At 42.0% G+C, this 27,589-nt stretch overlaps 1 protein-coding gene across 3 annotated transcripts; it reads left to right on the plus strand.

The window, feature by feature from the left end:
• The first annotated feature begins 13,471 nt into the window (after window positions 1–13,471).
• LOC110506975 (serine/threonine-protein kinase/endoribonuclease IRE1a) lies at window positions 13,472–27,001 on the plus strand. 3 transcript variants are annotated; one of them, XR_005039840.1, is made up of 8 exons: window positions 13,472–13,549; window positions 22,256–22,487; window positions 22,605–24,301; window positions 24,417–24,580; window positions 25,582–25,802; window positions 26,003–26,132; window positions 26,239–26,339; window positions 26,447–27,001. XR_005039840.1 is itself a non-coding variant. In XM_021586854.2 (7 exons), the coding sequence occupies exons 3-7, from the start codon at window positions 24,470–24,472 to the stop codon at window positions 26,583–26,585; spliced, it is 702 nt and encodes a 233-aa protein (XP_021442529.2). In that variant the 5' UTR covers window positions 13,472–13,549; window positions 22,256–24,301; window positions 24,417–24,469; the 3' UTR covers window positions 26,586–27,001. The 3 variants fall into 2 exon arrangements, 1 of the variants encoding a protein (XP_021442529.2); XR_005039839.1 differs by having other exon boundaries at window positions 22,256–24,301.
• Window positions 27,002–27,589: the final 588 nt, after the last annotated feature.

A 27,589-nucleotide genomic window follows, 5' to 3' on the forward strand; every position in this document is an offset into this window, starting at 1 on the left:
CAGGGGATTCTGGCAGTCGACTGTTTGTTTTTTTGACGCAGTAATTTCAGAATAACTGCACTGTACTGCAGTTATACTGCACTCTGACTGCAATCTTTTTTCTTAATGGAAGCCACTGAAGTCTAGCCTAGCCACTGAAGCCTAGCCTAGTCAAACCACTGAAGCCTAGCCTAGCCAAACCACTGAAGTCTAGCCAAGCCACTGAAGCCTAGCCTAGCCTAACCACTGAAGCCTAGCCTAACCACTGAAGCCTAGCCTAGCCAAACCACTGAAGTCTAGCCAAGCCACTGAAGCCTAGCCTAGCCTAACCACTGAAGCCTAGCCTAACCACTGAAGCCTAGCCTAGCCTAGCCACTGAAGCCTAGCCAAGCCACTGAAGCCTAGCCTAACCAAGCCACTGAAGCCTAGCCTAGCCTAGCCACTGAAGCCTAGCCTAGCCTAGCCACTGAAGCCTAGCCTAGCCTAGCCACTGAAGCCTAGCCTAGCCAAGCCACTGAAGCCTAACTTAGCCAAGCCACATTGACCTTCTCTAACCATTTTCATATCCGCTCCTCTTTAGCTTAGCTTAGATGGCCTATACAACACAAACCAAATGTTCCCGCCTCTGACAAGGTGTGAAGCTAGCCTAGCCACACTGAGCCGTTTACTTATCTGCCTCTGTAGCGTAACCTAGTTTAGCTGGCTTATATAACAAAAACAGAAAATGAAGCCTGCTATACAATAAAGTCTTCCAGTGCTCACCTCATGCTCCTTTGATGTGAATGCTTGACCATTCAAAATTCCCCTCATTAGAAAATGCCAGAGTGCCAACGTCTCTTTAATCATGGAATAAGTCATCTATTTATCTCTTCAAAAAGGGAAAATCATCACAGTTGGCAGTAAAAGCCTCACTGATATGCATTGGTTCATAGGCAGACTGCTTTATGGTTGATTTACAGCTTCATTGGGCTTGAGAGAGAGAGGGCGGGAATCAAAGAAAGAGAGAGCTAGAGGGAGGGAGTGAGGAAAGTGGAGTGAGAACTGCTAGATAATCCTACATTAAGAGAAAGAAACACGATTTATCTAAGCAAGCTTTGGCCCCACATATTCTTGACAGTGGAAGTGAGATTGTCAATGCTGTTTGGTTGCTCTGTTGTGCTGTTGTCTACAGTGCCTTGGGTTTTATGGCTGACTGAGTCAGGGATTCTGAGAAGGAGGATATGGGGGCGAGGGCATGGCGGCTTCCTTGTGACAATCTGTTGATTACCTTATTTAATTGATTAACTATCTAGTTCTCATTTGTCTGTAGGAGGTATGAAGAAAGTGGCTTTGTTCTGCAGTAATTTAGATGTAATAGTTAACTGTTCTATAAGATAAAACATTGTAGCTTATTAAGACACACACACACACACACACACACACGTTTGTTAGTGTTATCACTGCATAACAGCAGTCGTCTGATACTTCTCTGATCTGGGATTTCATGTACTGTGGTTATTATGTCGTCTGAATGTTGGTCAACGACGTCTCTGTTAAATCCCTCCATGTCCCCCCCCCCCCCCTATCTGTCTCTTACTAGAGGCCTCAGCTCATCCTCTCAGCATGAGGTGGAATCTTAAGTCAGTGGCCAAGGTCTTAACACTCGCACTGCCAACAGGACCGGGCCCGGTGACAACCACGCTTACATTACTGATATCCATCTTTAACTGGCTTCTGGGGGACTACCACTCTGAGAAGCACTCTGCGTCTCGTCACCTATAAGCTGTCCATAACATTACTGAATGAGGTGTGTGTGTGTGTGTGTGTGGGTGGGTGTGTGTCCTTGCTTGAGGAATGTATGTGTCGATCCATATGTTGCTGTTTACTCATCTGAGCTGTGCAAATAAATTGGTCAAGCTATGCAATCCTATGCATCCATGTCACAGTTCCATAGCCAACGCTCCTATCCATGTTGTGCTCATTTTACTGAATATGTCAATGGGTTGTAATATTGATTACACTATGAAGTTCCTTGCCAATTGTCATATAGTGTATTTTTTTAAGCATTTCTTTTTCCTTCCCTGGGAGGTTGAGTTGTCAAGGCCTGTATTCTAAACGTTGTTGTTATTATCGGAGCCAGGTCACTTGATGTGTTCTCCGTGAGGTGGATATCTAATATAAAATACCTTCCACGTCATGGCTTCTTCTCACAAATCACTTCACCCAGCTCCCTATGCATGTCATCTATTCCATTCTGGGCCCATTTTCATCCAGAACCAACGGACAATGTCAGGTCCCCAGCTGTTATCACATAAGGTTATTAAGAGCTGATCTGTGTTCAGATTGAGAAGGTAAGAGTGACTAGAGGAGCGGGCGGGAGACATAATTGACACTGCAAGCAGGAATTAGAGAGAGAGAGAGAGAGATCCCAGTGCTACTCAGAGGCTGTCATATGACTAGTGCCTTCCAAAAGACAGCGTGATTGGTTTCCTTCAAGCAACCTTACACTTCTGTTATGATGACAACGGCATTACATGTCACTATCTTGTCTTATGTATGTCTTCTGAGCTTTGAATCCTACTGTATAACTTCAAACCCAACTGGCATAACTTGTGATTTTTGAGTACACTACCAGTGATGCCTATGGAATATGCAGATGTAACGTTGGAAGCATGGCAGTCGTGTGAGATAAGTGTTGCCGAGGGAGATGAGGGGAAAAACTACAAAGGGGCTAAAGAAGAAGAGAAATGATTAGATACTTGGGTTAGCCAGGTTTCAAATATACTCCCCATGCCATTTCTGTGTTATTTATGCCCCCTAATAATACCATGCTTTGATGTAATACATGAACGCTGTTTGCCAGGCCTGAGGTCTGTCTTTAGGCGTCCAGACAGCTTGGAGAGCTCTTAGTGCATGGGCCTTTCTTCTCCTCTAATACTGAATCCATTGAGATAGAGAGGGCCTTTTGTCTCTGAGCTCTGATTATTCTCAAATGAAAGTAGCAACTTACCTCTGTCATGCCAGCTTTCTAAGAGAGTTGAAGCAGAGGAGGTCTTTGTGTGTGTGTGTGTGTGTGTGTGTGTGTGTGTGTTCATGCCTACGACATTTGCATTTTCGATATCAAAGAAAGGCTCTTTTTGTCTTGGACAACCACATCACAGAATGATTTTAGGAACTCCTATAGGTAGATTCCCTAGGAAGAGGCTTCCAATTTTCTCAGTGTGTGTTCAATATGTAAACAAAGACATTGAGTAAACATTGATATGGTGGGTTCGATTTAATACCAGGCTACGTCTAGTTATTATGCTTTGGGAACATAATGTAGTGTATAATTAGAAACATTTATGATAATGTTCATATTTAAATGTATCATGTTTCATGTTGCTTAAATTGTGTTCTGTAATTATAATATTGTGTTTCTGATAGATTTCGTTCCTCAAACACACGACCAGTTGTGCTACACCACACTTTGGCAAAATGACAGCATGCCAACATTAGAGTGTGTGTGCAACATATGTGGTATGTGTGTATACATGTGTGTTTATGTTTATGTGCGCATGACATGTAGGGTGGGCAGGGGACAGTCTGACTTTGATCACGAGCCGAGCCAGTTGCCAAGGGAGGTTGTGACACACACACACTGGTTCCCCAGCAGGCTACATCCTCGTCTCGACCCACCTCCTGTGCCCCTGTGAATCCCTCTGGAGCCCCCACTACCCCCCCCCCCCCCCCCCACCTCACTGTGTCTCGCCACTCTCAGCCTCAATCGATACCCACATCAAAGGTTATGTGGAGGTAGCTAGTGAGTCAAATTCTTTGAAGCTGTTTGCGCAGAACCCACGTTTGCTAAGCTAACACTGCCGAGGAACCTCCTCCAATCGCCGTGTTTGCCAAGCATTACCTCTGTTTGCTGAAACACCTAGTGGATTCTAATAGAGAACAGACTTTGCTCCCTTCCCTTCTGTGCCCTCCTCTTCCTTTTTTTCCACACAGCAGTTGAATCCATAAACCAATCAATGCGGCCAATGACTTTCACTGATCTGATAGGCCGAGGCGTGTCCTGCCAAAGCTAATATTTATCTAACACTTTATTGGCTGGGGCTTGTTGGAAACCGTAAGGAGGAAGGTGGAGGCAACGTCGGGGAAAAAAACTACGTGGAAGAGGACAATAATAAAGGCTGCCTGTTGCACGGTGCCAAGTTCAAGAGAATGGGATAATTAAATGGGATAATTGCAGCAGGAGATGTAGGGGAGCGATAGCAAACAATGTCATTATTGTTGCTGGCTGGCGGTTTATATGGCGCTGTCATTCATGGATTTGAATATGGCCCAGGGCCAACGTTTGATGTAGAGGTCCGTTGATGAGACTTTGTCCCACAGAGATGACATTGGGCCGGGGGACATTTAGCTTCGCTACATCCAAGGCGATGCGATGCGGTGGAGGGGGGGGTTTGGGGGTGGTCATGGAGGAAGTGGATGACCATGCAAAATGGACAGGAAGTTCCTACATTTTTTTATGACTTGGCCACTGAAAGGGCATGTGAACACAAATCTAATCCCCAAAAGCACAAACATTCCTACTTCACAGTTTTAGATTACATTTCAACAAGTCATTCATTCGCTTTCTCTGAATAGAAGCAGGAAAAAGTCTCTGCACACCTCCAGTCAGATGCAAAAGGATTTTAATAGTAGCTGAGCTTTCCATCACTAGACCTTCATCAGAGCAATAACATAAATACGCTGGATATTCAAGCAAACGTCAATTACAGGTCGTCTCTTTCCAAGTCTCCATGTAGTGAAAACTCAGAGCCACAATGGGAGCAACACGGCACCAGAGAGTAGGGCCTTTTGTTATTCACATTCAGCCAAGAGTCATATACAAACAACAGTCACATAATCGTGTACTCCCTGTGTCTCGTGTGCAGATGCATAGATTTATGTCAATATTAGTATTTTTTGTATTTGTGTCTGTTATGGATCCCCGTTCTTCCTGGGGTCCAGCTAAACGAAGGTAGTTCTAAAACCATTAAAAACACAACATTACATTTCACCACAGATTTCACAACACATTAAGTGTGTGTCCTCAGGCCACTACTCTACTACCAGATATCTACAACACAAAATCCATATGTTGGTGTGTGTATAGTGCGTATGTTATCATGTGTGTGTGTTTGTGCCTGTACCTGTGCGTTGCGTGTGTGTGTCTCCAATATGACAAGGAGGGGTCATGGTGTGTTCCACAGCAGATGTTAGACGCCTAGTCGGCCCTGCAATGTTGTCATTAAGTTGCTGTAAACCCTGGGATTTACATTCAGTCTGACCACTCAAGCTGAAACAACAGTCAACATGCTTTACATACTGTAAACCAATCAGGATAAAGAGGGCAAGCACACATGACCAGGAGATGGCAGTACTGCCTATCACAGACGGTTTCTCTCGTAGTGAAAAAATAGGTTCTAATCCCTACCCAGAGCCACCTATCTCTCTCCCTCTCTCACACCCTTTCTCTCTCTGTCTTGTCCTTATCACTGTCTCATTCTCACACACACACACACACACACACACACACACACACACACACACACACACACACACACACACACACACACACACACACACACACACTCACTACTGGGAACAAGCTGTCTTAGTCAGCACTCCCTAGTACTACACCAGGTACTGATGAACCTGTTGGTCCACTGTGATGACAGACTTACGGACAACAGCCCCCACCTTGTGCCTATCGCTGATCGCAAACACTTATCTGAGCAAACACAAATTCAGGCTAATGTTTTACAGCCACACAGCTATTCCTCTTACAGCAAGGCTTTTCACGATAAAAACCAGGAGTAAACACGATAGAGACAAAATGGTGATAAGAGAGAGAAAAGTAAATTACTTATTAGCTTATCGAGTTGCTGTGTAATAGGTAGCAATAACATGGAAGGTGGACGTTAGCCACTTTGCTATTGTATACCACTTGAAATGCTAACACAGATAAACTGGAGACCGCAGTGCCCCAACCTGACACCTGCTCAGTGTGACACAGTGTGAGAGGATGCCATCATCACTTCCTTTAACCCTATAACACACACACACACAAACACCCCCCTATTGGGTCATAACCTGAGGGGAACTAGCCCTATAGGCCGAGGCTGTGTTATTTCACTGTTGTTGTAATGCTGGTCAAACATCATTTAGAATGGCCAAACTCAATAGTGGCAGTGTTAGGCTGCAGTGTCAATATTATCATAGCACACAGAGTGGGGAGGTGGGGGGGGGGGGTTGCTATGTGTGTAGCCGTGTGCTAAGTGTACTCTGTCAACTCTGGCCACACAGAGCGGGGGGAGGGGGGGGGGGAAGAGCAGTAACAACAATAAAGTTGATGGAAAGAAAAAAAGAACAAAGGCGGAGGAATTCAGTCTCGCTGCGGCTTCAGGCGCTTCCTTGTTTGACAAAGAAATACTTTCCTCTCTTCATTACCAGCCCTTTTTATGTTGTGCAGCAAATTCTTACCATTATCTCTCTGTTATGTCTACACTGGCTGACTTGTTGAGGCAAACTGAGCCAGCTGTGGAGGATTTTGTCCCTACGAATGCCAGCTAATATTTTTCTTCTATGTTGTTATGGTAGAGATACACCTGGAAAGGATTCCGATTCAGAGCCCATGCTAAAGAATTATAGATTCATGTAATGGCAAAGTGCAAATATCATTCTGACTGTGGCAAAGTTAGACCTGTTCTGCTACACAATTATTCCTGGAAATTGTCTAACCAAGGTTGCGTCTCCAATGGCACCCTATTCCCTAAACAGTGCACTACCCTATGCGGCTCTGGCTAAAAGTAGTGCTATATTGGAATATGATGCAATTCGGCCCAAGTGTATTTGACCCCTGACGTTTGTTGTTCTGTGGACTGTTCTCCACTGAGCTTCCATGCATCTGTCGAGGTTTTGTGGAAAGGTTCAGTGACCATGAAGTGGACGGCCAAGTCAAGGACACCCTTTGTCAATACAGATAGCGCAGATCAATGATTACTGGCTGTGCCACCACAAAAGGGGAAGTGCCTCTGTTTACATGTCTTTGTGGGGAGAAGTTGGGTTAGTGGAAAGAGTCAAATAACAGCTATTCAAACAAACAACTGAGTTGGTTGGTTGGTTGGTTGGTTGGTAGTCATTTCCATGTAAAAGGACCCATGATGGGAGTATGTCAAATTGGGTGTCAAATGAAAGCAAAGACAATTTTATTATTATTATTTAGGCATATACAGTGAGCTCCGGAAGTATTGGGACAGACACATGTTTTGTTGTTTTGGCTCTGTACTCCACCACTTTGTAAGTTAGCAGTGACTGTACGGCGTACTTCCAGTCACGTCAAACACTGTAGACAGAATAACAACACTGGCTGCATTGGTTTAAACTGTTTTCTAGGGACGTTCCATTTGGATCCATCCATAACAATGAGCTAATGAGGCACGTTATCGCCTGGCATAGAAAATGTGTTCTCTAGTCAGGACACTGTGGTTCAGAGGAGCTAGCCAACAACACAGCAACACACAATCACTTCTAACTGAAGCTGGAAAGACTGCAAACTAACTGCACTTTGTTTTGTTTGACCTTTTTTCAACCGACATTTGAATATTGAAACAATGTTGCAAATCTCCGCTGTTGAAAACAAAATATACGTGAGATAATGTCCAGATGCTTTTTATAGTGCAGATCAAGTTTTTAACTTCCCTGCCTGGGCTGATGAGACAGTGGATTGGGCTGATGAGACAGTGGATTGGGCTGACGAGGCAGTGGATTGGGCTGATGAGACAGTGGATTGGGCTGACGAGACAGTGGATTGGGCTGATGAGACAGTGGATTGGGCTGATGAGACAGTGGATTGGGCTGATGAGACAGTGGATTGGGCTGATGAGACAGTGGATTGGGCTGATGAGGCAGTGGATTGGGCTGATGAGGCAGTGGATTGGGCTGATGAGACAGTGGATTGGGCTGATGAGGCAGTGGATTGGGCTGATGAGGCAGTGGATTGGGCTGATGAGACAGTGGATTGGGCTGATGAGACAGTGGATTGGGCTGATGAGACAGTGGATTGGGCTGATGAGGCAGTGGATTGGGCTGATGAGACAGTGGATTGGGCTGACGAGACAGTGGATTGGGCTGATGAGACAGTGGATTGGGCTGATGAGACAGTGGATTGGGCTGATGAGACAGTGGATTGGGCTGATGAGACAGTGGATTGGGCTGATGAGACAGTGGATTGGGCTGATGAGACAGTGGATTGGGCTGATGAGGCAGTGGATTGGGCTGATGAGACAGTGGATTGGGCTGATGAGACAGTGGATTGGGCTGACGAGACAGTGGATTGGGCTGATGAGACAGTGGATTGGGCTGATGAGGCAGTGGATTGGGCTGATGAGGCAGTGGATTGGGCTGATGAGACAGTGGATTGGGCTGATGAGACAGTGGATTGGGCTGATGAGACAGTGGATTGGGCTGATGAGACAGTGGATTGGGCTGATGAGGCAGTGGATTGGGCTGATGAGGCAGTGGATTGGGCTGATGAGACAGTGGATTGGGCTGATGAGACAGTGGATTGGGCTGATGAGACAGTGGATTGGGCTGATGAGACAGTGGATTGGGCTGATGAGACAGTGGATTGGGCTGACGAGACAGTGGATTGGGCTGACGAGACAGTGGATTGGGCTGACGAGACAGTGGATTGGGCTGACGAGACAGTGGATTGGGCTGACGAGACAGTGGATTGGGCTGACGAGGCAGTGGATTGGGCTGAGGAGACAGTGGATTGGGCTGATGAGACAGTGGATTGGGCTGATGAGGCAGTGGATTGGGCTGATGAGGCAGTGGATTGGGCTGACGAGACAGTGGATTGGGCTGACGAGACAGTGGATTGGGCTTACGAGACAGTGGATTGGGCTGACGAGACAGTGGATTGGGCTGACGAGACAGTGGATTGGGCTGACGAGACAGTGGATTGGGCTGACGAGACAGTGGATTGGGCTGACGAGACAGTGGATTGGGCTGACGAGGCAGTGGATTGGGCTGACGAGGCAGTGGATTGGGCTGACGAGACAGTGGATTGGGCTGACGAGACAGTGGATTGGGCTGACGAGACAGTGGATTGGGCTGATGAGACAGCGGATTGGGCTGATGAGGCAGTGGATTGGGCTGATGAGGCAGTGGATTGGGCTGATGAGACAGTGGATTGGGCTGATGAGACAGTGGATTGGGCTGATGAGACAGTGGATTGGGCTGATGAGACAGTGGATTGGGCTGATGAGACAGTGGATTGCGCAGTCAGATGGAACAGAGTAAATAGGCATTTTAACATCATAGATTCAGCCGGTGGTAGTTACTGGAGTAGACACCGGCTGGAATGCACATTCAGAATTAGACCCACCCATTCTATAATCAACTGTACTGAATCCTATTCTAATGTACTGAACTCTACTGTGTTGTGTTGTACTGTACTGTTCTGTACTGTAGTGTCCGGTTCTGTACTCTAATGTACTGTACTGAGCTCTACTGTTCTGTGCTGTGCTGTAGTCTTCTTTACTCTACTGTACTCTGCTCTACAGTACTAAACTCTTTTCTAATGTACTGAACTCTACTGTGCTGTACTGTACTGTTCTGTTCTGTACTCTAGTGTCCGGTTCTGTACTCTACTGTACTCTACTGTTCTGTTCTGTTCTGTACTCTACTGTACTCTGCTCTACTGTACTCTACTGAGCTTTTCTGTTCTGTTCTGTACTGTTCTGTACTCTACTGTACTCTGCTCTACTGTACTCTACTGAGCTTTTCTGTTCTGTACTGTAGTGTTCTGTTCTCTACTGTACTCTGCTCTACTGTACTCTACTGAGCTCTACTGTTCTGTACTGTAGTGTTCTGTACTCTACTGTACTCTGCTCTACTGTACTCTACTGAGCTTTTCTGTTCTGTGCTGTAGTGTTCTGTACTCTGCTCTACTGTTCTGTACTCTGCTCTACTGTACTCTACTGTACTGTACTCTACTGTACTCTACTGTACTGTACTCTGCTCTACTGTACTCTACTGTACTCTACTGTACTGTACTGTACTCTACTGTACTGTTCTCTGCTCTACTCTGCTCTACTGTACTCGACTCTATTCTACTGTACTCTACTGCATCCTGCTCTACTGTACTCTGCTCTACTGTACTCTGCTCTACTGTACTCTGCTCTACTGTACTCTACTGTGCTCTACTGTGCTCTAATGTACTCTGCTCTACTGTACTCTGCTCTACTGTACTCTACTGTACTCTGCTCTACTGTACTCTACTGTACTCTGCTCTACTGTACTCTACTGTACTCTGCTCTACTGTACTCTACTGTACTCTGCTCTACTCTACTGAGCTCTGCTCTACTGTACTCTGCTCTACTGTACTCTGCTCTACTGTTCTGTACTGTTCTGTACTCTACTGTACTTTACTCTACTGTACTGTACTCTACTGTACTCTACTGTACTCTACTGTACTGTACTCTACTGTACTGTATTCTACTGTACTCTACTCTGCTCTACTGTACTCTGCGCTACTGTACTCTGCTCTACTGTACTCTACTGTACTCTGCTCTACTGTACTCTACTGTACTCTGCTCTACTGTACTCTACTGAGCTTTTCTGTGCTGTACTTTGATGTCCAAACATGTGAAACATAGACTTCTATGATTGGTTCAGATTTGGTCTGATCCGACCAACCAAATTTGATCTTGTTTTGGGGCAGAGCTCATTAAAATAATAGATCATGTGTAGAAAAATACCCCCAAATTGTTTGCATATTTCTACCTTTGTGTCCCGATTCAGGAAACATCACCATGAAGAACATGATATTCATAACTCTGCTTTTCTGTCTAGTACAGATCAGAGACCCCAAGATGAATTTCCCTTAATGCAGTTCTGTTACCGGGTGTAAATCCACTTCACTTACTGTACTTCAATAACCAACAGAGATTTGTGTCCCTGTGTCATGTCATAGCTGACACTCCATCCTTTCTGCAGACATCGTTGAACATTCATTCTGAGCAGATATTTATTAAGAGAGTTTTTGAACTTTGCATCTGCACAGTTCTTCTACTGTTCTACTGTGTTTTTGTAAAAAAATGTCAGTGTAAATTATTAAATGTAGTCCTTGTGCATAGAGTTGTATGGTTTGTTACAATTTGAAATCAATGGGTTTTGTTTGGCCTACATTTTAAGTGAAAGATTTGAGTCTCAATGCAATTCTGTAAAGTGTACAAATGGGCAGAAGTCAAGTGAGCAGCTGGGAAAATGTACGCAGACTTTTACCTCACCAGTGGGGAGGAAAGACAAGCAAACACTTAACTGTTCCAGTGACAACCCTCTGTCTCACTGTTTGTTCTGGGCCTGGTCAGAGAGAGACAATGTAACTGATAGGCTAGACAAGCAAACAAACTGCTGCATTATGGGACCTTGTTGTTTTTAGGGTTCCAAGCCTCAAAAATGTGAGGAATCCTTTATATACTGTTTTGTTATTATAAACTCCCCTTCCTACTGCTGTATATTCTAATGGCTATACACTCCCCTTCCTAATGCTGTATATTCTAATGGCTATAAACTCCCTACTGCTGTATATTCTAATGGCTATACACTCCCCTTCCTACTGCTGTATATTCTAATGGCTATAAACTCCCCTTCCTACTGCTGTATATTCTAATGGCTATACACTCCCCTTCCTAATGCTGTATATTCTAATGGCTATAAACTCCCTACTGCTGTATATTCTAATGGCTATACACTCCCCTTCCTAATGCTGTATATTCTAATGGCTATAAACTCCCTACTGCTGTATATTCTAATGGCTATACACTCCCCTTCCTACTGCTGTATATTCTAATGACTATAAACTCCCCTTCCTAATGCTGTATATTCTAACGGCTATAAACTCCCCTTCCTACTGCTGTATATTCTAATGGCTATAAACTCCCCTTCCTAATGCTGTATATTCTAACGGCTATAAACTCCACTTCCTACTGCTGTATATTCTAACGGCTATAAACTCCCCTTCCTACTGCTGTATATTCTAATGGCTATAAACTCCCCTTCCTACTGCTGTATATTCTAACGGCTATAAACTCCCCTTCCTACTGCTGTATATTCTAATGGCTATAAACTCCCCTTCCTACTGCTGTATATTCTAATGGCTATAAACTCCCCTTCCTACTGCTGTATATTCTAATGGCTATAAACTCCCTACTGCTGTATATTCTAATGGCTATAAATTCCCTACTGCTGTATATTCTAATGGCTATAAACTCCCCTTCCTACTGCTGTATTTTCTAATGGCTATAAACTCCCCTTCCTACTGCTGTATATTCTAATGACTATGAACTCCCTACTGCTGTATATTCCAATGGCTATAAACTCCCTACTGCTGTATATTCTAATGGCTATCAACTCCCCAACCTACTGCAGTATATTCTAATGGCTATAGGTTCCCTACTGCTCTATATTCTAATGGCTATAAACTCCCCTACCTACTGCTGTATATTCTAATGGCTATAAACTCCCTACTGCTGTATATTCTAATGGCTATAAACTCCCTTTCCTACTGCTGTATATTCTAATGGCTATAAACTCCCCTTCCTACTGCTGTATATTCTAATGGCTCTTAGCTCCCCTACCTACTGCTGTATATTCTAATGACTATAAACTCCCCTACCTTCTGCTGTATATTCTAATGGCTATAAACTCCCCTTCCTACTGCTGTATATTCTAATGGCTATAAACTCCCCTACCTACTGCTGTATATTCTAATGGCTATAAACTCCCCTTCCTACTGCTGTATATTCTAGTGGCTATAAACTCCCCTTCCTACTGCTGTATATTCTAATGGCTATAAACTCCCTACTGCTGTATATTCTAATGGCTATAAACTCCCCTTCCTACTGCTGTATATTCTAATGGCTATAAACTCCCCTACCTACTGCTGTATATTCTAATGACTATGAACTCCCTACTGCTGTATATTCTAATGGCTGTAATCTCCCCTTCCTACTGCTGTATATTCTAATGGCTATAAACTCCCCTTCCTAATGCTGTATATTCTAATGGCTGTATATATATATATATATTACGTGGGTAAGTGAGAGAGGTTGATACTTTCTAATAATAACTACAGTTACACATGTTTACCCCTATTGAGTATTGTTCAAGGTGAAGCTGCTCTATTCTGCTTCCTGGGGAACATTTTACTGGGGCCAGGGTTTTTTTTCAACGACATATGCAAATAGAGACTTTATTCCTAGTATAGAAAGCAACGTTTCTGAACTTATCTAAAAATGTGGACGCACACTTTTCATATTAGGAGATACATATTTACAGAACTGATTAAGTGTATTTAGTGAAGTCTCAAAACATAGTAGGTGAAAGATTTGTGATAAAGAAGACAACAGGCAGGGATGTTGCTATTCTTCTTAAAAGGCCATCAGTTTCATTTCCTGAAACACAGTCACATGATAAAGAGGTGTGGTTGAGTTTTCATATAGTCTGTGGACACTGGTGCAAGTTGGTGCCGATATCACGACGACAAAATGTAAGTAACCTTAGCTATTGTTTACATTTCTAACGCTAACATAATATCATACTTTTCACATCTTAGACTATCAAAGTTTCCGTTAGACGTCAGAGTTTCAATTCCTGAAACACAGTCACCTGACCAGCAGATGTGGTTGGGTTTTTTATTACAATGACCAAGTAGAAGGAACATTTAACTATCATTTACATTGCTAATGCTTAATAGGATATCATTGTTAGATATCTTGTTAGATTATCCTGCCATCTATCACTGTATGAACATTGCTGAGTCGTAATATTGGGGTCACTTAGAAATGTCCTTGTTTTTGAAATAAAAGCAATTTTTTTGTCCATTACATCAAATTGATGTTATATACAGAAATACAGTGTAGACATTAAAGTTGTAAATGACTATAGTAGCTGAAAACGGCAGATTTTTTTATGAAAATCTACATAGGCGTACAGAGGCCCATTATCAGCAACCATCACTCCTGTGTTCCAATGGCACGTTGTATTAGCTAATCCATGTTTATAATTTTAAAAGGCTAATAGATCATTAGAAAACCCTTTTGCAATTATGTTATCACAGCTTAAAACTGTTGTGTTGATTAAAGAAACAATAAAACTGCCCTTCTTTAGACTAGTTGGAGCATCAGCATTTGTGGGTTCGATTACGGGCTCAAAATGGCCAGAAACAACGTCAACAGTGAAGAGGCGACTCCGGGATGCTGGTCTTCTAGATAGAGTTGCAAAAAAAAGCTATATATCAGGCTGGCCAATAAAAAGAAAATATTAAGATGTGCAAAAGAACACTGGACAGGGGAGCTCTGCCTAGAAGGCCAGCATCCCGGAGTCGCCTCTTCACTGTTCACTTTGAGACTGGTGTTTTGCGGGGTGCTATTTAATAAAGCTGCCAGTTGAGGACTGGTGAGGCCTCTGTATGCCTATGTAGATATTCCATTCGAAATCTGCTGTTTCCAGCTACAATAGTCATTTACAACATTAACAATGTCTATACTGTATTTCTGATCAATTTTATGTTATTTTAATGGACAAAAAATGTCCATAAGTGACCCCAAACTTTTGAACGGTAGTGTATGTGTGTGTATATATAACATATTTAACAATTAATAACATATGTATGTGTATTAAGTGAGAATTAAGAATTAAGTGAGAAGTAGGCATTGGTCTGAAGCCGAAAAATAAAGGAAATTCACATGAGCACCCATGCTCTACAAAGGTTTTCCAGCACACGACGTTGACCTAATGCAGTAGCTATGTCTATTCAATGCTGGTTTGACCAATCGGAATCCATGCTTCAAGATTGTTTTGAGCTCGGTGACTTGGATATGTTCCAGGTAGCCTCTGAGAATAGCATCAACGTATACACTGACACGTTGACTGAGTTAATCAGGAAGTGTATAGCGGATGTTGTTCCCACTGTGACTATTAAAACCTACCCAAATCAGAAACCATGGATAGATGGCAGCGTTCGCGGAAAACTGAAAGCACGAACCACCGCATTTAACCATGGCAAAGTGACTAGGAATATGGTTGAATACAAACAGTGTAGTTATTCCCTCCGTAAGGCAATCAAACAGGCAAAACCTGCTATCTTTGAGGATAACACAGTGCCATAAACGCAGCCCGCTCCAAAGGACTGTGGGCTCTCGTTGTCCGTGGCTGATGTGAGTAAGACATTTAAACGTGTTAAGCCTCGCAAGGCTGCCAGCCCAGACGGCATCCCTAGCCACGTCCTCAGAGCATGCGCAGACCAGCTGGCTGCTCCCTATCCCAGTCTGCTGTCCCCACTTGCTTCAAGATGTCCACCATTGTTCCTGTACCCAAGTAAGCAAAGGTAACTGAACTAAATGACAATCATCCCGTATCACTCACTTCTGTCATCATGAAGTGCTTTGAGAGGCTAGTCAAGGATCATATCACCTCTACCTTACCTGACACCCTAGACCCACTTCAATTTGCACAACGCCCCCAAAAATCGACAGACGATCCAATCGCCATGGCACTGCACACTGCCCTATCCCATCTGGACAAGAGGAATACCTATGAAATAATGATGTTCATTGACTATATGTCAGCCTTCAACGCTGTAGTACCTTCCAATATCATCATTAAAATCGGGGCCCCGGGTCTGAACCCTGCCCTGTGCAACTGGGTCCTGGACTTCCTGACTGGCCGCCCCCAGGTGGTGAGGGTAGCAAACAACACCTCCACTTCGCTGATCCTCAACACAGGGTCCCACAAGGGTGCGTGCTCAGCCCCCTCCAGTACTCCCTGTTCAACCATGACTGCATGGCCACGCATACCTCCAACTCAATCATCAAGTTTGCTGATGGCACAACAGTTGTTAATCTATCCTAATAAACCGCATGCTTTCCCAACGAGTCATAGTGGAAGGACCACACAACATGTCATCACGTGACTCCAAGTTTACTTCGATATTATGGTTATTATTTCAATATTTGCGAATTAAAAGCATTTCCACCAACATTTCTCACAATTATTTTTACTGGCACGAAAAGACATTCTTGATACACATGGGAAACTGTTGAGCGTGAAACAGCCAACAGAGTTGCAGTTCTTGTCACAAATGGCACACATACATAATCCATGTCTCAATTATCCCAAAGCTTAAAAATAATTCTATAACCTGTATCCTCCCCTTCATCTACACTCATTTCAAGTGGATTTAACAAATTACATAAATAAGGGTAAGCCTAATAAGCCTATGTCATGGAAAGAGCAGGTGTTCTTAATGTTTTGAACGCTCAGTGTGTATGTATATATATATATATATACACACACACACACACACACACACACACACACACACAGTGGGGCAAAAAAGTATTTAGTCAGCCACCAATTGTGCAAGTTCTCCCACTTAAAAAGATGAGAGAGGCCTGTAATTTTCATCATAGGTACACTTCAACTACAGTGCCTTGCGAAAGTATTCGGCCCCCTTGAACTTTGCGACCTTTTGCCACATTTCAGGCTTCAAACATAAAGATAGAAAACTGTATTTTTTTGTGAAGAATCAACAACAAGTGGGACACAATCATGAAGTGGAACGACATTTATTGGATATTTCAAACTTTTTTAACAAATCAAAAACTGAAAAATTGGGCGTGCAAAATTATTCAGCCCCTTTACTTTCAGTGCAGCAAACTCTCTCCAGAAGTTCAGTGAGGATCTCTGAATGATCCAATGTTGACCTAAATGACTAATGATGATAAATACAATCCACCTGTGTGTAATCAAGTCTCCGTATAAATGCACCTGCACTGTGATAGTCTCAGAGGTCCGTTAAAAGCGCAGAGAGCATCATGAAGAACAAGGAACACACCAGGCAGGTCCAAGATACTGTTGTGAAGAAGTTTAAAGCTGGATTTGGATACAAAAAGATTTCCCAAGCTTTAAACATCCAAAGGAGCACTGTGCAAGCGATACTATTGAAATGGAAGGAGTATCAGACCACTGCAAATCTACCAAGGCCTGGCCGTCCCTCTAAACTTTCAGCTCATACAAGGAGAAGACTGATCAGAGATGCAGCCAAGAAGCCCATGATCACTCTGGATGAACTGCAGAGATCTACAGCTGAGGTGGGAGACTCTGTCCATAGGACAACAATCAGTCGTATATTGCACAAATCTGGCCTTTATGGAAGAGTGGCAAGAAGAAAGCCATTTCTTAAAGATATCCAATTTGATTTGTTAAAAAAGTTTGAAATATCCAATAAATGTCGTTCCACTTCATGATTGTGTCCCACTTGTTGTTGATTCTTCACAAAAAAATACAGTTTTATATCTTTATGTTTGAAGCCTGAAATGTGGCAAAAGGTCGCAAAGTTCAAGGGGGCCAAATACTTTCGCAAGGCACTGTATGTATGACAGACAAAATGAGAGAAAAAAATCCAGAAAATCACATTGTAGGATTTTTAATGAATTTATTTGCAAATTATGGTGGAAAATAAGTATTTGGTCAATAACAAAAGTTTATCTCAATACTTTGTTATATACCCTTTGTTGGCAATGACAGAGGTCAAACGTTTTCTGTAAGTCTTCACAAGCTTTTCACACATTGTTGCTGGTATTTTGGCTCATTCCTCCATGCAGATCTCCTCTAGAGCAGTGATGTTTTGGGGCTGTTGCTGGGCAACACGGACTTTCAACTCCCTCCAAATAGTATTCAGACCCTTGACCCTTGACTTTTTCCACATTTTAGCCTTATTCTAAAATATATTAAATCATTTTTTCCCCTCATCAATCTACACAAAATCCCATAATGACAAAGCGAAAACAGGGTTAAATTTATTTTGCATAATTACAACAACAAAAGGAAATACCTTAAATAAATAAGTATTCAGACCCTTTGCCACGAGACTCTAAATTGAGCTCAGCTGCATCCTGTTTCCATTGATCATCCTTGATATGTTTCTACAACTTGATTTTGGTATTTGGTATTTGGTATTTTATTAGGATCCCCATTAGCTGTTGCAAAATCAGTAGCTACTCTTCCTGGGGATCAACACAAAACATGAAACATAATACAGAATGATATATTACAGAACACTAAGACAACAGCTCAAGGACAGAACTACATACATTTAAAAAAAAAGGTACACACAGCCTACATATCAATGCATAGACACAAACGATCTAGATCAAATAGGGGAGAGGCATTGTGCCGCGAGGTGTTGCTCTTACTTCTACCCCCTCCTTTTTCGAACATTCTGTTAAAAATCGCGCAACTTTTCAGCGTCCTGCTACTCATGCCAGGAATATAGTATATGCATATGATTAGTATGTGTGGATAGAAAACACTCTGAAGTTTCTATAACAGATCGTGTGTTTCATTGAAAAACGCAAGAAAAACTGCTCTCTGAAAGCTAAAAATAATTTCCATAAGTCACTTTCGTTGGGTTGTTAAAAGGGGACAACATTTAATATCGACCTGCATGCAATTCATACAAATTCCACACGATGTCGCCATTGTCGTCATTTTCAATTGAATTTTTTGTTGGAAAATCCAACTATCTGTATTCCGTTTCTTCCGGTCTCCACCAGGATCCTTTGAATGTGGACATTGGCAGCCATTGATTTGCAGACGAGGAGCTATTGAATATACATCGCCCTGTAATCATTTTGATAGATTATAAACGTTTACTAATACCTAAAGTTGGATTACAAAAGGATTTCGAAATGTTTTGTGAAAGTTTATCGTCGACTTTTTTAATTGTAAAAAATGACGCAGCGTTTAAAAACGATGTTTTTTTCTGAATGACACAGCTTCCATAGAAAGCTATTTTGGGTATATATGGACCGATTTAAACGAAAAAAAGACCCAATAGTGATGTTTATGGGGCATATAGGAGTGCCAAGAAAGAAGCTCGTCAAAGGTAATGAATGTTTTATATTTAATTTCTGTGTTTTGTGCAGCGCCGGATAAGCAAAGTCTTTGTTTACGTCGCATTCAGGCATTTTGGGGTGTTGCATGCTATCAGATAATAGCTTCTCATGCTTTCGCCGAAAAGCATTTTAAAAATCTGACTTGTTGGCTAGGTTCACAACGAGTTTAGCTTTAATTCAATACCCTGCTTGTGAATTTTGATCAAGGTTTGAGTTTTAACGAGTAGTGCATTTGCATTTCCAGGTGCCTACTTGAGACATATGCGTCTCAAGTAGAATCAAGAAGTTAATCTCTTTTTTGAAACCAGGTTTGCTGTTTATATGAGATGGTAGGAAGTTCCATGCAATAAGGGCTCTATATAATACTGTACGTTTTCTTGAATTTGTTCTGGATTTGGGGACTGTGAAAAGACCCCTGGTGGCATGTCTGGTGGGATAAGTGTGTGTGTCAGAGCTGTGTGTAAGTTGACTATGCAAACAATTTGAGATTTTCAACACATTCATGTTTCGTATAAAAATAAGTGATGCAGTCAGTCTCTCCTCAACTCTTAGCCAAGAGAGACTGCCATGCGTAGTATTTATATCAGCCCTCTGATTACAATTAGAGCAAAACTTGCTGCTTTGTTCTGGGCCAGCTGCAGCTTAACTATGTCTTTCCTTGCAGCACTGGACCACACGAATGGACAATAATCAAGATTAGACAAAACTAGAGCCTGCAGAACTTGCTTTTTGGAGTGTGGTGTCAAAAAAGCACAGCATTTCTTTATTACGGCTAGACCTCTCCCCATCTTTGCAACCATTGAATCTATATGTTTTGACCATGACAGTTTACAATCTAAGGTAACACAAAGTAATTGAGTCTCCTCAACTTGTTCAACAGCCACACCATTCATTACCAGATTCAGCTGAGGTCTAGCACTTAACCTAATGGCTTGGTTTTTGCTCAGATTTGCACGGTCAACTGTGGGACCTTATATAGACAGGTGTGTGCCTTTCCAAATTATGTCCAATCAATTGAATTTACCACAGGTAAAACATGTCAAACATGTAAAGTGTGGTGTACCGCAGGGGAGCTCTCTAGGCCCTCTACTCTTTTCAATTTTTTACCAATGACCTGCCACTGGCATTAAACAAAGCATGTGTGTCCATGTATACTGATGATTCAACCATACACACATCAGCAACCACAGCTAATGAAGTCACTGAAACCCTTAACAAAGAGTTGCAGTCTGTTTTGGAATCGGTGGCCAGTAATAAACTGGTCCTGAACATCTCTAAAACTAAGAGCATTGTATTTGGTACAAATCATTCCTTAAGGGAATTGTCCGTAGAGCTCCGAGACAGGATTCTGTCGAGGCACAGATCTGGGGAAAGGTACCAAAAAATGTCTGCAGTATTGAAGGTCCCCAAGAATACAGTGGCCTCCATCATTTTTAAATGGGAAAAGTTTGGAATCACCAAGAATCTTCCTTGAGCTGGCAACCCAGCCAAACTGAGCAATCGGGGGAGAAGGGCCTTGGTCAGGGAGGTGACCAAGAACCCGATGGTCACTCTGACAGAGCTCCAGAGTTCCTCTGTAGAGATGGGAGAACCCTCCAGAAGGACAACCATCTCTGCAGCACTCCACCAATCAGGCCTTTATGGTAGAGTGGCCAGACGGAAGCCACTCATCAGTAAAAGGCACATGACAGCCTGCTTGGAGTTTGCCAAAAGGCACCTAAAGGACTCTCAGACCATGAGAAACAAGATTCTCTGGTCTGATGAAACCAAGATGGAATTATTTGGCCTGAATGCCAAGCATCACATCTGGAAGAAACCTGGCACCATCCATACGGTGAAGCATGGTGGTGGCAGCATGATGTGGGAATGTTTTTCAGCGGCAGGGACTGGGAGACTAGTCAGGATTGAGGGACAGATGAATGGACCAAAGTACAAAGAGATCTTTGATGAAAATCTGTTCCAGAGCACTCAGGAATTCAGACTGGGGAAAAGGTTCACCTTCCAACAGGACAATGACCCAAAGCACACAGCCAAGACAATGCAGGAGTGACTTTGGGACAAGTTTCTGAATATCTTTGAGTGGCCCAGCCAGAGCCCGGACTAGAACCCGATCGAACATCTCTGGAGATACCTGAAAATAGTTGAGCCGCGACACTCCCCATCCAACGTGACAGAACTTGAGAGGATCTGCAAAGAAGAGAAAAATGGGAGAAACTCCTCCAGTACAAGTGTGCCATGCGTGTAGCATCATACCCCAAAATAATCAAGGTTGTAATCGCTGCCAACGGTGCTACAACAAAGGACTGAGTAAAGGGTCTGAATACTTATGTAAATGTGATATTTCAATTTTTTTCATTTTTTATACATTTGCAAAAATGTCTAACCTGTTTTTACTTTGTCATTGTGGGGTATTGTGTGTAGATTCATGGGGGAAAAAAACATTTAATTCATTTTAGAACAAGGCTGTAACGTAACAAAATGTGGAAAAAGTCAAGGTATCTGAATACTTCCGAACGCGCTGTACATTATTTTAATAGCAGAACACTGTAAAGTCCTTTATTCCTCTGAAGAGTATGCATTAGGCTGTTTGAGATGATTTGAATCCTAAGAAACCTGCATACACATCGTTTGAAGTACAACAGACCAACATTTCTACTGTAGTAGGTCAAAGCAGTATTCTGGAAAACCTTGGACGAGCATGGGTGAGGTAGGCATGGTGATGCCCATGTGAATTAAAAAAAAATGTTATACTACGGACCAATGCCTACTTCTCACTTAAAACATGTTTTTTTGTTTTTAATTTCAATGGTTTATTCACTGGAAGGTGATTATATAAAATTATATAACATTTCCACATGCAAAAGGTGTCTTTCAAAAATGTAATTTGCGTTTCAAATTGTGTTCATTTATTGTCCAGGGCATGGTTTCCCAAAAGCATCTTGCTAAGTTCATCGCTAGAACCTTCGTAGTCTCATCGTAAAATCTCAGACCTGTTTCCCAACACTTGTTATTTACAGACTTTCTCAAACCTCTAGTAGAACAGCTAACTGGGTCGTTATATGCTTTTTTTTGCCCTTCAGCATCACTTTATAAGCAGAAGTTCTCCACCAAACATAGAATCAAGACATTTATCTGTCTCTACGGCCGACGATAACTTCAGAACAAAGTTGACTACAGTACAACGTTACCAATGTCTTTGCAATTGTTATGAACAATAATAGGGTTAAGCAAGGCTTATATGACTGTACCTGACTTAACATTTTAACAGAGGTAATAATAGAGATGTCATCCCACAGATCTACTGTACCTGTAGAAGCAGATGTTTGAAGAATGAATATCGTCCCAGGTCAAATCCAGTTCCAATTACAATTACCAACGGTGTCTGTGGTTCCAAGGAAAACGGATCCAATTATAAAATGCATTATTGACAGAAAGTTGGAGAAACTAAAGAAATTGATTAGAGGCGGCAAGGACTTGAATGGACAGTACCCTTGTGCTGAGTGGAAGGATGATGTTACCCCTTTAATTGCTGCTGTTGCATTTACAAATGACAATATTTGTACATTTCTTCTGAAAGAAGGTGCTGACCCCAACATCCAATCAACAAATGGTTGGGTTCCTTTGCATTATGCCGCAATGTCAAAAGCTCCTGTCAGTTTAGTGAGTAGATTAATTGCAGCAAAAGCAGATCCAGAAGGGGCACCAATCCAGATGTTAACTCCACTTCAATTGGCGGCTAACAATGACAGAGAAGACATTGTGAAGGAGTTGATGATGTCTGGAGCATTTGCTGAAAGAAATCTCAAAGTATATCCCGCTACTGACCAAAAGATAGCAAGCATGATTCAGAAATTCTCTTCAGAGAGTGAGAATTTTGTCAAATTGAAGATTTTTTATGATTTTTCTTGTGCAATAGGACTCAAATCAGTGGAGGATGTTTTCAATGAATATGGCAAACACATGCTGGTGGTGAACCCTGTGAATCATCTCACACTATATGACATGTCTTTTAACGCCATTGGACAAAATGCGGATCAGTATCGTCAAGCATCCATAAAGTGGCTGAGAGAATCTCAGAAAATTGATCTCTACATTGAGGAGGCAACCAATCGTTTGCCTAAAATTCCCAAACATTTACAAGATATGGTAGTGAATTGCTTGACAGCCGTTTTTAACATTATGAAAGAAATATCTCTTGGACTGTCACTGGTAGTAATACCCACTCTTCTGCAATACCTCACACATGAATCCAAAAGTACTCCTCAAGGACTAAATCGCAACATTTCAGTTGTCAGACTACTGTATGTGATTACTCAGAAAGCTCCAAATCACAAACATGGCTGGACCCTCCCTTTTGTTGAGGAGTTATGCAAGAGGATCATCTCATTCACTGATCAAGCATATCTCGCCAATCCTCAGACCTCCAGCTTAGGTGTCTTTACATTTGGTTTGCTTGCAGATCTGTACACCTTTGATTGTGTACCTGCGATTATCACATCACGAGGGATAACCTCTGTGCCGGAGAAAATACTTGTTACTGCTGAAATGGAGATGGATGAGGACCTGAAAGAAAAGCTAAGGAAATTAGATGTGTCCCTACGAAGTCCAGTCCCACCAACGGATACAACTGAACAATTGCAGGGAATGAATCTGTCAAAGAAGAAGAAGAAGAAGAAGAAGAAAAAGAAGAAAACAATTCAGGAAGAGTTGTCGGTAGAGAAAAGTACACCTGACATGACTGAGAAGCCAGATCTTGATGCTTCATCAATTCCAGTTGAAGAATCTGGTGTACATGATGAACATTCCAGTGTTAAACCATTTCCCTCCACCACCGACGAATTGAAACCCCGGAAATGGCACAAAGTTAGTGAGCGGTGGAGGCCTCAGTTGGAGGAACTCAGCAACATAGATGCAGGCAAGGTTTACAGATTGGGCAATCTCAATCTTGTCGTCCATCCGGATTTCCAAATAGCCAAAGGAAGTGATGGAACTGAAGTCTTTCTGGGCTTGAAGGATGATGGTACTGAGGTAGCCGTGAAGAGAATGCTCAAGTCAAACTATCAAGATCTGAAGAGAGAAGAGGGTTTTTTTAAGACTACCTCAGCTGGATAGTCCCTGCATTGTGAGATATGTGGACTTTGCAGAGGACGAGCACTTCGGTTACCTTGTTCTTCAGCTCTGTGAATACACCCTTGATGAATACATCAAAGACCACCTACCAGAGGACAAAACCCCTGTCCTGAAGAAAATAGTGCACGAGGTGCTCTGCAGTCTAAGCGTTCTGCATAGTCTAAACACAAAAATTCTGCACCGGGATATCAAACCCCAGAATGTTTTAATAGGTAAGACCAGACCATGTAGTAATTCAACAAAAATGTGGGCTAAAGAAATATTATTTTGATGTTTTATTTATTAACCTACATTTCAATGCTACACTTTATATGATCTTCTCTTCAGATGTTACAGGCAGAGCGAGATTAGCCGATTTCGGTATAAGTCGACAATTGAACATGGGACAAACAACTCTACATACAATCAGTGCAGGAACAAAATGTTGGAAGGCCAGAGAAACTTTAGATGAAGACAGTGGGATCGGATATAAGAGGAGCACCGATATTCAGGTTAGTTTTCAACTTTAAATAAGTCACTATACTTTGATTACCAGATATATTTGCCAAATTGATAGAATGCCAACTAAACTATGTTGTGAAGAAGAAGTCCAGTGGTTCGCAGAGTAGCCCTCTACAAGATCGACACCTGACACTTCATCAACCATCTCTCTGACCACCACCTTCTGATCAAGCCATGAACGGTCCCTCTATCTTTGGAGGATGAATACTCGGCCTCTATTGGTTGACCTAGCTGACTATAGCTAGACTACTCTTGATGATGTATTGGTTGACCTAGCTGACTATAGCTAGGCTACTCTTGATGATGTATTGGTTGACCTAGTTAACTATAGCTAGGCTACTCTTGATTATGTATTGGTTGACCTAGCTAACTATAGCTAGGCTACTCTTGATGATGTATTGGTTGACCTAGTTAACTATAGCTAGGCTACTCTTGATTATGTATTGGTTGACCTAGCTAACTATAGCTAGGCTACTCTTGATGATGTATTGGTTGACCTAGCTAACTATAGCTAGGCTACTCTTGATGATGTATTGATTGACCTAGTTAACTATAGCTAGGCTACTCTTGATTATGTATTGGTTGACCTAGCTAACTATAGCTAGGCTACTCTTGATGATGTATTGATTGACCTAGTTAACTATAGCTAGGCTACTCTTGATTATGTATTGGTTGACCTAGCTAACTATAGCTAGGCTACTCTTGATGATGTATTGGTTGACCTAGCTAACTATTGCTAGGCTACTCTTGATGATGTATTGGTTGACCTAGCTAACTATATCTAGGCTACTCTTGATGATGTATTGGTTGACCTAGCTAACTGTAGCTAGGCTACTCTTGATGATGTATTGGTTGACCTAGCTAACTACAGTTAGGCTAGTCATGATGATGTATTGGTTGTTTGTTTTTTGCTATTGAAGCATTTTGATATTGTTATGAAAAGCGCTATAGAAATGTAATACATTATAAATTATTATTATATACTTTTCAGGTGGCCGGGATGTTAATGTATTACATCATCTCTGGTGGACATCATCCATTTGGCAAAGGCATCCATTGTGAAGTTAACATTTTTCAAGGGAAGTACACACTGGAACATGTTGAGGAGGAAGTGGCCAAGGACCTCATTGAGTGGATGATCAATGAAGACCCAGAGAAGAGACCTACAGTGGAGGACACACTGGCCCACCCATACTTCTGGCCAGAGGAGAGGTGAGAAGCAGTGCTAACACTTGTCAATCAGAAGGTTAGTTAAGATCAGTGATTTACTTACAGCCATCACTATTTCCACTGGGCATTTGCCTTTTTTTAATGGGTTCAGATTCTAACGACGATTTATCTCAATGCAAATGTGATCACCGTTTGACACTGACCCAGTTGAATGCATTTAAAGGTACACTGTTGTTTTTCAGGAGAGTGGAGTACTTACGAAAAATTGGTAACGAGAAGGAAGCAGAGAACTGTCGCAAAGCAGAACCAAGCCTCCTTCATGCTTTGGACCAGTGTGCTGAGGCGAGGTCGTTCACAAAGTGGAAGTCCAAGGTGAGTAAGACGCCATTTTATCAATTTTATTTACATGTACATTCGTCCTAGTGTAGTGTCTAGTCTAGTAGTAGTCACACTTACTGTTATTTATTTGTGTACACAGATGCCGCCTGAGTTGATGAAGAAGTTGGATGGTAAAAAGAAGGCCTACCCAGACAACACATTGGGTTTGTTGCGCTTCATACGCAACCTTCATGAGCACTAGTAAGACATATTAATAGTTTTGTCTAAAAACATGTACATGAACTTCATTTACTCTCTTACCATTGAAGGTGGTTGAATATTTTGTCTCTCTCTCTCTCTCTCTGAAGCACTGAGGATGCGGATTCTGTTGACATATTGACAATGTTCCCTGATCTCTTTGGATGCGTCTACAAGTTTGCGAAGAAAATGGAGTGGAATTCAAGAAGTAGTCTGAAGAAATTGTTTCACAGAGAAGATGTAAGATAATGATTCTGACGATTGGAAGATTAACACTGACTAACTTCTGAAATCTTGGCTTGACTTTTCTGTTGCCATTAAATGAGTCACTAGTGTTAAGTGTTAGATGAATGTTCTCTAGAGGAAATCAAGAGGCTATGCAGCACTCTGCCTCTGTTTGCCTACTTGGTGTTTTGGCCATTTTCTTACATCATTATAACAGTACTTATCTCATAAGCTAACATGAAATATATACAATATTTTTGATTAGAATATGAAATGTAACGATACTTTGTAATATTATTCAATTTGCCTCAGTTTATTCATGGTTTGTTTACTGTATGTATAATAGCAATGACACATACTGTACATACATACAACTTCTCTGTTGAAAAGTATTGAAACGAGCTGAATCTATTAATAAAGTGTAACATCTGAATAGTATAGCCTACAGTGCATGCCTCTTTCTTCACTCTACAACAAACCGGCTTAGTTCATGGAAACCCCAAAACATCAAAGATATAGAACATATACGGTTGAAGTTGGAAGTTTACATACGCCTTAGTCAAATACATTTAAACTCTGTTTTTTGTGTGTTTTTTTTTTTACAATTCCTGACATTTAATCCTAGTAAAAATCCCCTGTCTTAGGTCAGTTAGGATCACCACTTTATTTTAAGAATGTGAAATGTCTGAATAATAGTAGAGAGAATGATTTATTTCAGCTTTAATTTCTTTCATCACATTCCCAGTGGGTCCGAAGTTTACATACACTCAATTAGTATTTGGTAGCATTGCCTTTAAATTGTTTAACTTTGGTCAAACATTTCGGGTAACCTTCCACACGCATCCCACAATAAGTTGGTTGAATTTTGGCCCATTCCTCCTGACAGAGCTGGTGTAATTAAGTCAGGTTTGTAGGCCTCCTTGCCAGCACAGTTCTGCCCACACATCTTCTATAGGATTGAGGGCTTTGTGATGGCCACTCCAATACCTTGACTTTGTTGTTCTTAAGCAATTTTGCCACAACTTTAG

Source organism: Oncorhynchus mykiss, chromosome 26 (genome assembly GCF_013265735.2).
Source record: "Oncorhynchus mykiss isolate Arlee chromosome 26, USDA_OmykA_1.1, whole genome shotgun sequence".
NCBI lineage: Eukaryota > Metazoa > Chordata > Actinopteri > Salmoniformes > Salmonidae > Oncorhynchus > Oncorhynchus mykiss.